The sequence below is a fragment of the Brassica oleracea genome, chromosome C9 (assembly GCF_000695525.1).
Source record: "Brassica oleracea var. oleracea cultivar TO1000 chromosome C9, BOL, whole genome shotgun sequence".
Classification (NCBI taxonomy): Eukaryota; Viridiplantae; Streptophyta; class Magnoliopsida; order Brassicales; family Brassicaceae; genus Brassica; species Brassica oleracea.
The window spans coordinates 2,701,953-2,719,039 of NC_027756.1; the positions used below are offsets into that span (position 1 = coordinate 2,701,953).

Sequence of the window (17,087 nt, forward strand, 5' to 3'; positions counted from 1 at the left end):
TATTTCATTAATGTAACTGAAAAGACAAGTAATAAATTAGACAATTTTATTCGTTTTAGGATATTTTATAAATGCAACTGAAAAAACAAGAAAAAAAAAGAAGTTTAATTAATGAAATAAGAACATTTTCAAATGGGTACTTCTATTTTAATAATATATATATATTAATATTATTATCCATCAACATTCACCAAATCTCAAACATTTTGTTTCCAAACCAAATCTCAAGCTTTGAATATTATATTTGGCATCACATACATCTTCATGCTTTCAAATTGTGTGTCATCATGCAAAGTTAACTAAAATCGACACGAAGTCATATATTTGTTGAAATTTTAAAAATGATTAGTCAAATAAAGAACCGGTCACACTTAACGTATGGTTTTATTTATAATTTATCTTACTATACTTTGACATAAAATGGTTGTGCAAACACTTACAAATCATTCCTTAGGTGTAGAAAGAACTAATCGCAAACTACTATAGTGATTAATATATGAATGTGAATTATGCAGAAAAGTCTTTTGCTTTGATTTCAATTAAATCAAGTGGGACTACGGATGAAACAAAAGCAGAGATGGTAGATATATCAAACTTAAATGTCGGGGAAAGAACATGGTCGTGATTTTCTGATTCATCAAACTGATTCTAATAGGAACAAACTTTAACGAGAATGTTCTTGATGTGAATTCTTACATGTGGGAAACTAATTTACATAACATGTTAAGGAAACAAAAAATATAAATCATATAAATATACAGAATTCACTTTCACCATATCATTCACATAACAGTTATAAAAAAACAGTTTATACAAATTATTTTATGGTTTGTATTTTCAGATGATTTTAACAGGTTTTCAGTTTTATCCCCATCCTCTTAGCATATCAAGAAAATAGTACACTTATGTGTTAGATTCGAGTTTAATTATAGGCTTCCAACTTAAAATTAATTGGTAATTAGTGGATTGACCCTAACCCTTTATATATTACTTAATGTCCCATTGATTTTCCAATGTAGGATACATATCCCTTAATACCCCTCCTCGAGATGATGGCTCTTATCGGCCAGAAATCTCGGAAACTTTTTAAGACAGTTATACTCGATCGAGCGAGTCAATTACGACCTATATACCTGGTCGGATAGGGTTAATATTAATTAGGGGTCTAACTTATTAGGATCTGGGCTCTGATACCATGTTAGATTCGGGTTTAATTATGGGCTTCCAACTTAAAAACAATTGGTAATGAGTGGATTGACCCTAACCCTTTATATAGTAGTAGATTAATTTTTATATTTTCGATGTGGGATGTTTCTCATCAATACCCTCCCTCACGCTCAGACATCTAGGTCTGAAGCGTGGACAATGTGGGAATAACATCCACAGAGGGCCCAACATCGGTATAGTAGTAGTAGTTGTAGTAAATTAGGTCAAAGGATCTTATTGCTCTAATAAGATGTTAGATTCGGGTTTATTATGGGCTTCCAACTTAAAACCAATTGGTAATTAGTGGATTAGCCCTAACCCTTTAATATGATAACTACTAGGAGATTTAGATAAATCCTATTAATGTCTTGATAATGATGTATTTACTCTATCTCCTTATGAGATTAGGATCTCTCAACCTTGTATATAAGGAGCCTATTGACCGTACATAATAACACACAAAAACTATTACTTCTACATTCATTCCGTTATATGGTATCAGAGCAGAAAGATTCTTTGACCTAAAAACGATTTTTTCTTGCTGTGTTTCTAAAGAAATATGGCGGACACTACTTCTACTTTATCTTCTACGCCAGCTCCGGCGATTACTACTTCAGAACTCTCTAATTTTTCTCCGTACTACCTTCATCCATCTGATAACCCTGGAGCTCTCATCACCTCAGTTTTGCTTCGCGGTGATAACTATACAGAAGGGGCCACTGAACTTTCTAACTCAATTCAAGCCAAACGGAAGCTTGGATTTCTCAATGGTTCAATACTCAAACCAACGACTGAACCTGACCTCTCTCGATGGCTTGCAACGAACTCTATGCTCGTTGGTTGGATACGAACTTCCATTGATCCTAAAATACGCTCGACAGTAACCTTTGTTCCGGATGCTCATAAACTCTGGGAGACTCTACAACGTCGCTTCTCTGGCCAATCTGTTATAGACTATTATGAGGAATTCACAACATACAAGGTCAACTTTTCAAAAACCATTCTTTGGCGCTTCAGCTTTGTATATTTCCTGTATTGAGTTACTGAATTATCAGTTTCGTTTAAAATGGACCAAAAACCTGAGAGAATTTCGATTTCTCTTTTCTTACACCAGCTTGCTTCAGTGATCCTTCAATAAATTTTTCGTCTCTGTTAATGGCTTGAATAAATGGTGTTACTACCAACTCTTTTTGAACCTGAATTGATTGTTGCATAGGCTAATTAACTGACACAATTGCTATTTTTTCAGGTTTTACCTGAACCACGGCAGTGGGATGTTTTAGTTCATCAGTTTAAACAAGAATTTTGCAAGCTATAAGGCATGACAATGGAGCCATTATTCAACATCTAGTCACAAGCAGGCTTGTCAGCATGAAAACTCCGTATCCATCAAACTCTATATAAAATTTTGATATTTTATTGTCTATTTTCTGCATCTGAAATTAAAAAGAAGAAAGTAAAATTTCGCAATGAAACCATAATGCGATTCTTTTTGTAAATTGAATTTATACCTTGACATTACCCAGATATGGTTTTAAAGAGGGTTTGTACCAAGGAGGACCCGCTCTCACAAGAGAGCTTCGGAAGCTAGCGTTGCCTTTACCTTACTCCCCAAGCAGGAACATTCAAAGCTTATTTGCTATATTTCCAAGGAGCTAATGGACACAGAGAACCCATCACTCGTGTTGCCCAATGGAACCAAGGTTCCTGATTATATTTAATGTCTTTGTTATTGAATCATTGCCCGCCTATAATAGGCATCTTAAATTTGCTAATCAAACCAACCTAATATATTCGTCTTGAATCATTTCCTAATCTAAAAACCAAACCTAATTTATTGACAAATAGGCCCTGCTAGATCATAAATCTGTTGCAAAGTTCATAAAGAGACTCAGAAAAGTGCAGTAGAGAGGGACCTTAAGCTTTCCTTAGCAGAGAGCAATATTGGCAGTTTATTACCATTAATTAAAAGCCAAAGAACATTTAATAATACTCTTTGGTTGGCCCCGTTAAATTAGATGCATTCATTAGGGTCAGAGCATAGGCATGTTAATAAATCGATCTGATGTGTTATTTGTTCCTGATTTCAACTGCACATTGATCTCAGTGTCGTGTTTACTCAAACAAACAGGATGCATAGCTATATTTACTGATACTTTGTGTGTATTGCAGGACCGTTTTACGAAGACCCTGATTGGAACGGGTGAAGAACGTGAGGGGGTTTATTATTTTACTGGAGTCACAGCTGCAAGTGTCCACCGAACTGTGTTGAAGAATTCTTCTACCTCAGAACTCTGGCATCGACGGCTTGGTCATCCATCTTTCCGTGTTTTATCTTCCTTACCGTTTTTAGATAACTTAGTTTTTGATTCAGAACAAGCTACGTCTTGTGAGATTTGCTTTAGGGCCAAACAAACCCGTTGTGTTTTTCCTGATAGTTCAAATAAAACTTCTTCTCCATTCTCTTTGATACACTGTGATGTTTAGGGACCTTACCGTATTCCATCTTCGTGTGGAGCAAGATATTTTTTAACCATCGTCGATGACTACTCTAGAGCCGTATGGATTTATTTAATGCTTGAGAAGTCAGAGGTCTCTGGTCTTTTACAGCAGTTCCTTGCCCTTTGTCAACGCCAGTTTAATCGAGCAGTTCAGAAGATACGGACTGATAATGGGTCTGAATTTATGTGTCTTGCGTCTTACTTCAAGAAACAGGGCATTGAGCATCAAACCTCATGTGTCGACACGCCTCAGCAAAACGGCCGCATCGAACGGAAACATCGCCACATACTCAATGTAGCGCGAGCATGTCTCTTCCAAGCACGCCTACCTTCCACTTTCTGGGGCGAGAGCATACTAACGGCGGCTCACTTGATCAATCACACGCCATCACAGGTCTTACATGGCAAAACACCATACGAGCTCTTGTTTAACAAGAAACCAGATTTTGATCGACTTAGAGTTTTTGGATGCTTGTGTTATGCACACCGACGGTCCAGAGATAAAGACAAGTTTGGTAATCGTAGCAGAAAATGTATCTTTGTTGGTTACCCATATGGCAAGAAAGCATGGAATCTATATAACTTGGATACACAAGATTTTTTCACTAGTCGAGACGTGATTTTCTCCGAGTCAAAATTTCCTGGAGTCGACTCTGATGATTACGTTCGACCACCTACCAACTACTATGATGCATCAATTGATGATTGGCTTTCACCTGCTGATGAATCTAGGGGGAGTTTGCCATCTCCTCCAGCTGTGCCTGCACCTATGACTACTCCTCCTGATACTACGAACGAAACTACTCCCACTTTTCCTCCTGTGCCCTCTACGATCCCTGTTACTACTCCTACCCTGCCTTCTACGACTCCTAATCCTTCCAGACACAATAATATACCTGAACAAAGGATATATAATAACTTAAAACTAAAAAAACTAAAAAAAAGCCTAACCATCTTAATATGTATACAAATGTTGAACATTACTGAAGACACGTAGTGAGTCAAAGTTTCACACACATCTCCAAATTTCCAAATGGACATGCCTGAAAAACAAATCCCACCCCCCATAGGACGCCAATGTTCATATTAGTATTATGTTTTTAATATACATTGACAAAGAGGAGAATGTATCTACCATTGACGTAACACATTTCTGTAACTAAAACTGATAAATACTTTCCATGTGATATTTCGGCCCGGCATATATATATATATATATATATATGTACGGCATGAACCTGTATATTTTAAGTTTGATTCTAGCTGGAAACAAAGTTGATATTATTTTGCCAGATTGAGCTTGGATTTCATCCTAAACAGTTTACATGGTAGTTTGTTAACATATGACATGACTCTTCTTAACATTAGTAAAAAAATATTCAATTTGGGTTATACAGTGCGGTAACCATTCTATTTTATATCACTAAATGCGTTTTTTTCCGTGGGTCTATAAAAACATACTTTATCATTGATAATACATATTTTCATTTAACACATATAATAGTTAAGAATAGAACATTATTATAGAATTCTATAACCTAGAATACGTAACTTATTCAACTAATTGATTAGTAATCATAGTACAGGAAACATAACTACAATGAATAGTGAACAGCTACGTGATCCAATAATTAAAGTGAAACAGTGGAAAGCGATTGGTAATATATATGAGCGAGGAAGCAACGGATGGCTTCCTACTGGAGATCATGAAGAAGTGGACAAAGCTAATTATATCACAAACTAAAGGATGCATAGACACATCTAGGTTAGGCATATGTCTATGCATGTGTTACGTGTAGATTGATAAACACCGAGACCAACGGTGGAGATGGAAGTAAGAGGAATAGGCACGTGCCGGAAAGCAAAAGAAGAGAAGAAGTTATACTAGTGAGGGAAGGATAGATGATATGTTTCCTTTGTACTGGGAACAGAACATCACGACTCTGTCTCTATCTATATGTACTTCTTCTTCACTACTTGTGTTTCTTTTTTCTTTCAATTAGTTTTCCCACGATTTTCACAACTTTCTTGTGTTCGTATTTATGATTCAGTCATTATTTACGCATTTTTATTTGTTTGAAAATTATTTACAACACACGCACATAAGTATACAAGATTCATGTGTAGAATGTATCGTCTAAAGGCATGCAAGATCATGTGTGAAAACTGAAAAGGATGTTTGTGTTTTGTAACAGTGAATATCGATGTTGGAGTATATTCATTACATCGGTCAAATAGCGTTTTATTGGTATACTAGGTCTTTTCATAAACTATGTGCAGTAATAAACATTTAAACTTAAATTGTATTTAAAAATAAAATTTATTATCATTTTCGATTTTATTATTTTTTATCAATATTTTAATATAAGTTTTAATTTAATTGAACATAAAATTAAAATAAAATAAGCAATTTTTTTATTTTAAATTATGTTTAAGAATAGATATGTATATATTTAAAATTATAAATTTAGATAGATTTTTTATCTATTTATTATGGATAAAATATATTAAATCAACTTGTATAAAATTAGAAAAATAAATTCGTATAAAATTTGTATAATTATCAAAAAGTACAACTAAACAATATTTTTAAAATTTTGTAGATATATAATTTAAAAAAAATTGTAAAAACTTTGAAAATATTTTGTAGTAATATAATTGTATTATTATTAAAATATAAATAAATAATATTTCGAAATTTGTAAAAATACTTATAATTTTATTATTATATCATTTAGTGTCATATTTGAATAGACTTACTTTAGTGATGATGTATAATTTAATACCATATTCTAAAAAGTTTACCAAAAATATAATAAACATTAAATGTAACTGTTCATATCACATTTAACCATAAACTATGTCATCATTTCTATTATGCCTTGCTATATTTATTTAGTGAAAACGATTATAGAGAGGACATGTGTCAAATTCACTTTACAAATAATGTCTAGCGGGTACTGAAAATAAGACTTTCGAATTCATAGAAATGATATGAAAATCTGACTTAATAATTTCTCACTCAAATATTGATAATTATAAAAAATTTCTTACTCTTTCTTCAAGAGAAAAACATGTTCTTTCCAGACTAGTAGATGACTTGTTAGGCCTAAGCATATTTGTATATAATTTAAAATAAGAAAAGAGAAAACTTATATTTGTATTATACTTCTTCAAAGTTTCATAATCTTGTTTAATGTTTTAGCTGATATAAATTGATCTAACAACTTGGTAAATAATTTTTAAAAATGATATGTATTTTATTTTATTTTATTTTGCTAAATGGTTAGTATCATTAAAAACGAAAAAGATAAGGGCCAAATTAAAGGCTGAAAAACTTAAACATATAGAGTAAATTAAACTGTCAAAGAATAAAAATCAATAACAACAATATGCTAGATTCACTCAAACTTATTGCTGAATATCGTCATAGGTAGTAAAAATAAGGGCCAAATTAAAATCATATTCTCAATATATTTGTTTTTTGAAAATTAGGTCAACAAAATTCTCTTATATCTTATGAAAACCTCACAAATGGGCTATATATATTTCAGTTTTTCAATTGTCATGATGATCATGTTTCCACGTAAGCAGAGACATGATGTAAAATGTCATTAATTCTAACTTATAAAAGAGTGGAGTGGGAATAAGAAGAAAAGGGCAAAGAAAAAAGAGAAAGGAAAGGTATACATAATTTTCAAGTCGATTCTAGGTTGATAACTACAGTGAGAGGGAGACAACACATTGCGCTATACCTAATTCTAACTAGTTTCATTTTCTAGACTGATGGACCAATCATATCAATTTCTACTTATATCTTTAGTTTGGGTTCCACAAATATCTTTACCAATGAAAATGGAAATCAAAGGTCGCTGTTAGTTATATGCAACCATAAATATTAAATTTCAAAACTCAAGACTATGTCCAGTTTCAAAAGAAAACCATAAAATGATTTTCTCTTCTAAATATTTTACTTCTCATCACGAATCAAACAAAAAACATTTATCCGTTCTTCTCTATAAGAATGCATACTCGGTTAGCAAAACAAAGTGATGCTAGTTTACTTTCGTCTGCAGATTCAAACCAAAGAGACGTTTACGTTATTTGGGACACCATCTTGATTAATGCATAATAATTGTTGAATGTTCTAAAGATTAGTATATATATATATATATATATGAGATATTTCTAATCATGAGAAAAATTAACTCGATACCTTAACAGAATTACTTGTAGAAGATTTGAAAATTAGATGAAGAGATGATCATATAATGGAACTTTGTACTAAGCTGGTTCAGCATATTGTTAATAAATTTGATTTGATTTGAGTTTTTGTTCTTGTTATTCTCTGGTGTTTGAAATTGCTACCTACCTATATATTCGTTTGTTTATGTGACACCTCTGTACGAAAAAAAATCTGATTCGGATTCGTACTTTTTTGTGTTCAAGAAAATCTCATTAAAATGGGTGATTTTATTTAATTCCGTTTGTATGTATTTTTCCTCAAACTATGCTTAAGTTTGTATCTATTATACTTATACAGATTATAATTCCACAATGTACACACTCTACACAAAGAAAATGGAAAACAAATAATGAAATAAATATTTATAAAATCCCCACCATGCCTAGGAATCAACTCAACCAAGTTACTAAAGAAAAACTCTATAAAAGAGCTTCTTCTTTTCATATTTTCAAAACCTCTCATCTCAATCAAAACAAACTCTAACAATGGTGGCCGAAGAAGATTCACGTCTCATAAATCTCCAACACAAGTACAAGCAGACAATGCCTGAGGTATTTTATTTTATCTAAAATATCTATTCCCAGTATACTTCCTTGTCAGAGTCTTTCAGATATCTCTCATAAAGTTTAATTATATTATTTCACTTTATATTTTAAAAAGGTTGTGGAGGAGATGAAGAAAATTTGGGACATAAGTTTCCCGGTAGCTGCCATGAGCATACTAAACTACCTAAAGAACATGACATCGGTCGTGTGCATGGGCCGACTAGGAAGCCTCGAGCTCGCCGGAGGAGCCTTAGCCGTTGGTTTCACCAACATAACCGGTTACTCTGTCCTCTCCGGTTTAGCCACCGGTATGGAACCACTTTGCGGTCAAGCCATCGGTTCTAAAAACCCTCAACTCGCTTCCTTGACCCTCAAGCGAACCATCTTTCTCCTCATCTTAGCTTCTCTTCCCATCTCTCTCCTCTGGCTTAACCTCCAACCTCTAATGCTAATCCTCCGACAACAACAGGACATCACACGAGTCGCATCTCTCTATTGCGCCTTCTCTTTGCCTGATCTTATAGCTAATAGCTTCCTACATCCTTTGCGTATCTACCTGCGTTGTAAAGGCAACACGTGGCCTTTGATGTGGTGCACGTTAGTCTCCGTCCTTCTTCATCTCCCCGTTACCGCTTTCTTCACGTTTTACATCTCTCTCGGCGTCGCTGGAGTCGCGGCCTCATCTTTTCTCACCAACTTCATCTCCTTGTCGCTTCTCCTTTGCTACATATACTTTGAAGAACATAACAACGACGAAACCAGTCTTAAAACGCCGTTGGTACACATGTCTGGTTCGAGTGACTTCGGTAATGATGAGGTGTGGTCAACGCTGGTCAAACTTGCGGTCCCGAGCTGTATAGCGGTTTGTTTGGAGTGGTGGTGGTACGAGTTTATGACAATCCTCGCCGGCTATCTCCCGGAGCCAAAGGTGGCGCTAGCAGCGGCCGCCATCGTGATCCAGACAACGTCACTGATGTATACACTCCCGACGGCGCTCTCCGCCGCAGTTTCCACGAGGGTGAGCAACGAGTTGGGAGCAGGACGTCCGGAGAAGGCAAAGACGGCGTCGGCAGTAGCCATCGGAGCCGCCGTGGCCGTTTCGGTGTTTGGGCTTGTGGGGACTACCATGGGGAGAAAGGCTTGGGGGAGAGTTTTCACGTCGGACGGAGTTGTCCTCGAGCTAACGGCGGCGGTTCTTCCGGTGATAGGAGCTTGTGAGCTTGCCAACTGTCCTCAGACCACAAGCTGCGGGATCCTACGTGGCAGTGCGAGGCCACGTGTAGGAGCCAAGATTAACTTCTACGCCTTTTATGTTGTTGGAGCACCAGTGGCTGTTGTTTTAGCCTTTAGGTGGGGCTTAGACTTCATGGGCCTATGCTATGGCTTACTTGGGGCCCAGATTGTTTGTGCAATTTCCATTTTGACCGTTGTGTATAAGACAGATTGGAACAAAGAGTCCTTAAAGGCTCATGACTTGGTGGGCAAAAACGTCATCTTACCTGATGTCGATCAAGTTATCGTCAAATGCGAAGAAGGTCTACACTAACAGAATATTCAGTTGTTGTTCATACTATCTCTATTTCTGTTTCATTGATTTCTTTTTCTAAAACTTTCCACATATATATTAAAACACATCTACATGATACATATATAAAACACTTGACTGTGTTAATTGGACAAAATTACTTTACTACTCATTTATTGTTATTTTCCGAGAGATTTATGGTTTATTAGGTGTTTTAAATCAGAATAGTTGCGCAATTAAATTAGAAGTTTGTTACCGCTAAGTATAAAATGGGCTTAACAGAGAAATAAGCAGCTATACAGTTCAGAGGATGTATCCAAGGATTAGTTTAGGTATTTTGATAGCTTATTGTATTGTTGTTAATCATAGGAAATATCTGTTTTTTGAAAACTACATCTGATGGTCATATTTGATAGGTTTCTTCGGTGGTCAAGCTATCCACGCAGCAATGTAAGCCAGATATGTGAATCCAAGACCCCACAAGAAGTTTCCTAGGTTTGGAGTTTGTGTGCTTGATACTGAAGAAGTCACTGGGAATGTACTAGTACTGAAAATGATTTATTAGATTATCAAATGTATTTCTCCTTGAGAAGGTTAAGAAAAAATGAATCTTATGCTCACCTGTGAGATGAGAACTTACACGTTGGAGTACCAGAAAACCAAAGTTTCAAACATATATATAAGAAAGAGAAAAACAATCATGGATTGAAGATTTGATTAGATGTTTGGTTTTTCCATTCACCGTACTCGAACATTAAGTAAAGCGACTTAGCTCCAATTCCATCTCTATGCATGGGCTTAAGCTGAGTACAATATAATTAGGGAGTGAAGTTTTTAACACTCGTTTTTCTACTATGTCAATCACACTACAAGAATATAGGAAGAAGTTCAATTACCTTAACAATAAGTGTCCTAAATTCAGTTAGGAAATGGGGATTGAGCTCTAACAATTAGGGCCAACTGCGGTGAAAGAAATGGATCAAGAGCCCCTTGATATGGGCACCATCTTCATCTTGATCTGGCATGATCATGACATGTTTTAATCTCCATCCGATAGCGGTTTTTATGTTCTGAAGTTCTCTAATTTTGTTGATCTTATCCTTGATTGATTTCTTCACATTTAGTAACTTACTTTGCAGATGATATACACCGTAAGTTTCTCTTTCTGACTCCCCCAAAACAGAGATCTCATCCATCTGAACATCAAGGAAGAGTAAAAGCTTTTTAACTTTATGTGAAAATAGTTATATTTCTCAATTTCAAACGTTGAGTTGTATCGCAAAGAGAAATGCTTGAGGATAAACTGACAACAATGTGTTTTGTACTACCAGTGTACAATATTTCTCTAAAGACTCTGCATCATACAATTTATCAATGAAAAACAATATTTTAGAAAAATCGTTTCGTTTATAATTTGATTTTCCGCCTGAACATATATTTATACAGAGCCGCTTCAATTATTATATGGCTAGAAAGATACTTAAAAATGTGGCCTATAAACTTCTTAGAGTAACCCTTACAACACCATCCAAACCACTATGCGTGAGAACATTCTGTCCATATAAAACCCTTAAAATGGTTAATCTTTTGGTGACTTGAAGCTAAGCTTCTTTGGCTTCCTTCCAATGCCGGCTCTTAGCCTATGCTACATATATACCAATTTAAAACATATTGTTTTTTTTTGACATCTCCAATTTAGAACATTGTTATTTACAGTTATTTACATAATTTGTCTCGAAAATATTCATATCCCACGTGATATCCTATATACGTTTATGTGTCATTATTGGAAAATAGAGAATGTAAAACTTTATGGAAACAAAAATTGCTGAAGATTTTGCATTATTGAAGTGGGTGGATCATGGATTGCATGATGAGGACTTTAATGAATTCGATTGGCAATGACCATGACGTGAATATATATTGGGTGCGTGAGTCTATATAGAGATACCGAACCACATGGAAAACAAGAACTAATTGGCCTGAACACATGTGCATGTGTAGTCATACCAAAATAGGAATCATATAGTGTCCTTCTGGCTTCTCGCTTCTTTTCTTCACCTTAATAATCTTTCACAACAACTAAAGCTTTAAGTTCTTATTCGACTTGCAATATCTTTAAATGGAAATATATTATTTTCATTTTCTTTTAATTAAATCCAAACTAAAGTTCATGTACAAGTTGGTAGGGGGAATAAACTGTGTTCGTCTGTCCGATCAAAGCGAAATTATTCAAGTTAGTAGGTTAGTGCGGTAAAACGCACAAATATCACATTCCCATATTTTTTAAGCACTTTCAAATAGTATAAGGCAATATTATCATGAAGATATATAAAAAATATAAATTGTGTGATAGAAGAACAAATTGTTAGCAAAGAAAAACTCGTGGTTAGAGATCATATGTATGAGAAAATATTGAATGTTTAAAACTAGACTCAAAGCACTTCCTCAATTAGATGAGAAGCCGAGAAAGTTAATTAATGAAGATGCATGCAATGGTAACTTCAACTAAGGGTCTAATTGGTAATCATCACAAGAATTTCGAGAACGGATAAGAAAAGAACACAAATGAATAAAAATATACGAATGACGAAGAATAATGATTCCTTATCATATTTAGTGAAGAACAAATTTGTTCTATATTTCTCTACAATAAAATGAATAAAAAAGAATGAAAAAAACTATTTTTTATGACTGGTAAAATTTTTTAAAAATGTTATAAAAATGAATTGTTTTTTTTTATTCATCGGTCACCATTCATATCATAAGTTTAAATATTTTATAGAAAAGGAAGAGGAGAAAAGGTAAGCTTAAATGTATTAGCGAACAATCTATTTAGGTGTAGTGGAGAAAAGCTAAAAGGAGATGGGTGGGGGCCCAGGAGGGTGACACATCATGTTTTGTTTCCTTTGTTGTAAACAAATTACTTAAGTGCTGCTATGATCCTGGTTCCGTGACAAAGGTTTTGATAATTTGAAGGTTTTAAACAAAATAAAATGTGTGATCTCAAATTATGTCACTTGTTAAGAATATGAAATGGTGCTGAAGTTATCCTTCTTCAGTTCTACCCATAGATGCATTCGAGAAGTGCAGCTAATTGTTTTCCTTTATTAAGAGACTTTCAGATCTTACTAAAAAGTTACCGACCAACAAGACTAATGCTAGGTTTTCTAAAACTGAGTTGTCTTCATACCCTTAGACCTTCATTAATTGTTCATCTACTTTAAAGGCAGCCTTATAGGTTCTTTGGTGAAACGCTGAGGTAAAGCTTGATAACTTTGGCGGGTTATCAACGGGAATTTGAATCATATGAACAGAGGTTTTCAATCATATTATTCTGACTCAAAACAATGAACATTTGGCAGAATTGGCTAAATACATACTTCAACCTTAGCATAGAAGCTCGCAGGGTTTGATCTGCGTGGTGTGTGCAAATTGACATATCCAATAAATTAATGTTTAAAACGAGTGTGAAGGACCACAAGTCAATCACAAGAAGCATGTGCTCCAAAGACGTTTATTAATTAAGTTTTGGTCACAAAAGCATAAATAAATAAGTACACTGATCACAGTCGAATAGATAAGCTTAACACAAATAACACAGATAGTATCAAACTAAAAGAAGAGGCGTTCCGCTCATTCATCAGACGGTAGTAGAAAGAACCTTCTCAACCTGAAAGAAGAGGCGTTTCGTTCATTCATCAGACGGTAGTAGAAAGAACCTTCTCAACCTGATAATATGTGTGGATTTTGATTTTAAGCAGTCGATCGAACCACTCAACTTTCCCCCAAATTTCATTTTCACTAACGTCGTCGTGCCGCCTTTCAAGCGCAATCTCCGCACACCAAATCTCCTTGTAACGGCTTCTATGGTAACCAAATTGATCTCACACAACCATCATCTTTCCACCCTAATCACCCAATCGAATCCCTCTATCACGAGTGATCCTAGGTAGTCCAACCAAACGTGCAAAAAGCTCCACATTCTTTCCTCAGTATCATACCATCTGAACACTCCGTCATAAGCAGAGTACAAAACGTTCCCTATCACGCAATAAGCATCAGAAAACATACACCAACCCATCCGTTCCCCGACCATTTCCCATCTACCTTCCTTGGGATCGTAAGCAACCACCTCTTCGTTAGACACCGCATGGAACTTTCCCTCAATAGATACAGTTTTTTCCTTAAAAATAAAAATCTCTTTTCTTTTTGTCGACACAGAATCCCAAAGTCGACACAGAATCCCAACTTTGGGTTTCTGTATCGAACACCTCGAAAGAGTTCTTCAAACTGGAATCGATACCTGCTACATATATCACCAAGGACGCTGGTGGAAAGTGAAGAGAGTTCAACCGGCAAACTTGGAGCCTCTACCCACGTATGAGACTTGCAATCCAGTATCGAGACTCTAGGTAAGGAGTTGAGGGACGGGGGCAAGGCGATATTGTAGATATTAGAACCAACTGCCACCAACTGCCAACTGCGTACCCACTTGATCCGGTTTTTAGTGTTTTATCAGGCCTCCGGCAGAGGGTGAACCAGGTAGCCTCATCACGATGACTTTGTAAGCACACGTAGAGGCAAGTCTCTGTGAATCCCAAGAGTGACCGGGTCTTGTAAAGCTCTTTTAAGGGTCTGGAATCCAAAAGAAATCGCTTTAGGTTGAGTTTTTTGTATACAAACAAGTCGTTAGGATAAAAAATAGTTTGGTTGTTACTTTTAAAAGTAAACTGTTAAATGGGCCCTTACTAAAATATTTTTAAATCTTTCTCTAAATTAATGTTATTTTTCAACAAAAAAACTAAAATAATTTTCTCATAACAACCGGTTAACTATATCGGTTCGATACGCTGCCTAATCACGTCTGTTTTGTTGCGCTGTCTCTCTCTAAAACTCACTAAAATGTCGCTCCTCGTGATGAGACAAGGGGCTACTCTCTCCCTCCCTTCAGGTCTTTCTCTGCGGAAGCGACTTACCACAGTCACCACCAGGAGACGCACAGCTTCTTCGAGCCAGAGAGCTATATCAATACCCCCGAAAGACCCCAGAGAGGCTGAGAGGAAGCTTGCGCAGCTCAGGAGAGACTACGCCAAGAAAGTGAGTCTGTACCGTAAAGACTACATTCACGAGATTGAGATGCTTCGTGTTGAGAAGCAGCGTAAGGATGAGGCGAGGTTGCTGGTTGAACGAGCTGCTAACGAGGAGAGGCGGTTAAGGTTTTTTTTTTTTGGTTGGTAAAATGTAAAGATATTATTACCACTTTTCGTTTTTGACAGAATTCCAGAGAATAACGCGAAGCAGAAAACAAGAAAAAAAACTAAACAACGACTCAATATAGAAGCAAAAGCCAGACAAACACACTACCACAACTGCAGTCTCAGAGACGAATAATCCACACCAACAACTTGCCGCAAAAAGATGAACCAAGTTCAACCGATAGTCGGAACCCGGTAATTTTGGCCTCCCCGATGAATCCGCTCTTAAAGATAATGACCCCCCTGAGAACAGCTCGCCGATAGCGTCAAATCACCTGACCACAAAACAAACAGCAACAACAACGACCTAACACAGCTTCAACAACTAAACCGAGCTTTTATTTTGCCCGGATGCAAGTATGGAATGAAAAACAAGGCTAATTTCCAACCGAAACCCACTTAATTCGACAACACTACAAGAGGTGCCGACTTCCGATAGAATCAAGCCGGGAAAACAGATCATGAACCGCGAAGAGGAGGTTCGAGGTGAGGAGGAAGAGCACACGGCCACTGAGACGACATAGACGACCATCCTTTAAACCGCGAGCTAGACCTTGCGCGAGCCAGTCACTGAGCTTGAGCACCAACCCTACTGCGTGTTCAAACCCACAACCCGCCGCCGTGGTAGAAGGATGCCGCCGTGGTAAAGGGACCCCCCGCCACACACCACGCCAATAGAAAGAGAACCCGAGCTCGACGAAACAACGAGAGCCGAGAAACTCAATCCCGAGCCGAACGACCCTTGGACCTGTAATGGCGAACCGCCATTGCCCGGAGAGGCCACGCCGACCCTCCCACTCGAAGACAGAGGGAAGCTATACGAGATCAAACCGTGAAAAATCAATCTCGAACCAACCCAAAAACCCGACTACAGCCACCACCAAACTCTCAACCCACTCGCCGAAGCCACATAGAGATGGAGAGACACCGGAGAAGAAGCGCCTCTGCAGCAGAGCACTCACCGGTGCAGACCCTAGCCCACGACTCCGTGCATATCGAAGGTAAGAAGATTGGTGAAGTGGCGGCAGCAAAGCGAGAAGGGCAATAGAAGGAGGGCCCTCCGGACGCCGGTATGCGCTGTCACGCGCCGTCCGAGCTCCGGGGGAATCAGGTCTCACTGAGTCGTCTTCAAGAGATAAGGTGGAGAGAGATGATTGGAAAAAAAATTTTGGTAAAATGTAAAGATATTATTACCAATTTTCGTTTTTGACAGAATTACAGAGGCGGCTAAAGTTATAGCTGAGGAACGCAAAATCTTCCAGGAAGAGTTCAGGAAAATGCTGAGAAAAAGGAAGATGAGAAGAAAGCGAGGAAGAAGCTGCTGTATGAGCAGAGTTTATTGTGGATTAAGCACAAAGAACTGGAGAAAAAGATTACGGAAGCCCTGGTTGACTCCACTCCTCTCTAACCCAATCACTTTAGGGATTTTGTTTGAGACTACTCCCTCTCTCCAGAGCCGTGAGCATTTATGGTTGCCATAAGCAAACCATAAAAAATCGTACAATAAAAATAATTTATAATAGAAGAAAAACATATAAGTAACTAAACTAATAAACAAAAATAGTAATTATAAAAAAATTATATTTATTAAAAATATTAATCAAGTATTTATCATTGAATTTTATAACTAATTTTAAGATAAAATAATTCAATTGTTCAATGCTTTATGTCATAATCGGACAAAAATACAATTTTACCTACTTTTTTAAATATTTCAAAAATACAGTCACAACTATAATCACCAATATCTAATTATTCTAGTTCTTTAACAATTGCTTACATTGTTTGTTACTTAGGAAACCTATG

The 17,087-nt window shown here is 36.3% G+C and overlaps 1 protein-coding gene, 1 long non-coding RNA gene and 1 pseudogene across 5 annotated transcripts; all 3 read left to right on the plus strand.

Moving 5' to 3' along the window:
• The first annotated feature begins 2,169 nt into the window (after positions 1-2,169).
• LOC106317469 lies at positions 2,170-3,619 on the plus strand. Of its 2 annotated transcripts, XR_001265145.1 has the most exons (4): positions 2,170-2,188; positions 2,456-2,588; positions 2,733-2,909; positions 3,379-3,619. It is a non-coding gene; the product is annotated as an uncharacterized LOC106317469 (long non-coding RNA). The 2 variants fall into 2 exon arrangements; XR_001265144.1 differs by lacking the exon at positions 3,379-3,619 and having other exon boundaries at positions 2,733-3,021.
• A 4,726-nt stretch (positions 3,620-8,345) lies between these two features.
• LOC106316227 (MATE efflux family protein 5-like) lies at positions 8,346-10,708 on the plus strand. Of its 3 annotated transcripts, none has more exons than XM_013754095.1 (3): positions 8,346-8,504; positions 8,614-10,033; positions 10,450-10,708. In XM_013754095.1, exons 1-3 carry the CDS (start codon positions 8,439-8,441, stop codon positions 10,488-10,490), a joined length of 1,527 nt encoding a protein of 508 aa, XP_013609549.1. In that variant the 5' UTR covers positions 8,346-8,438; the 3' UTR covers positions 10,491-10,708. The 3 variants fall into 3 exon arrangements, with proteins under 3 accessions (XP_013609549.1, XP_013609550.1, XP_013609551.1); XM_013754096.1 differs by having other exon boundaries at positions 8,347-8,504; positions 10,440-10,708; XM_013754097.1 differs by lacking the exon at positions 10,450-10,708 and having other exon boundaries at positions 8,347-8,504; positions 8,614-10,044.
• A 3,874-nt stretch (positions 10,709-14,582) lies between these two features.
• On the plus strand, positions 14,583-16,762 carry LOC106314106 (annotated as a pseudogene).
• Positions 16,763-17,087: the final 325 nt, after the last annotated feature.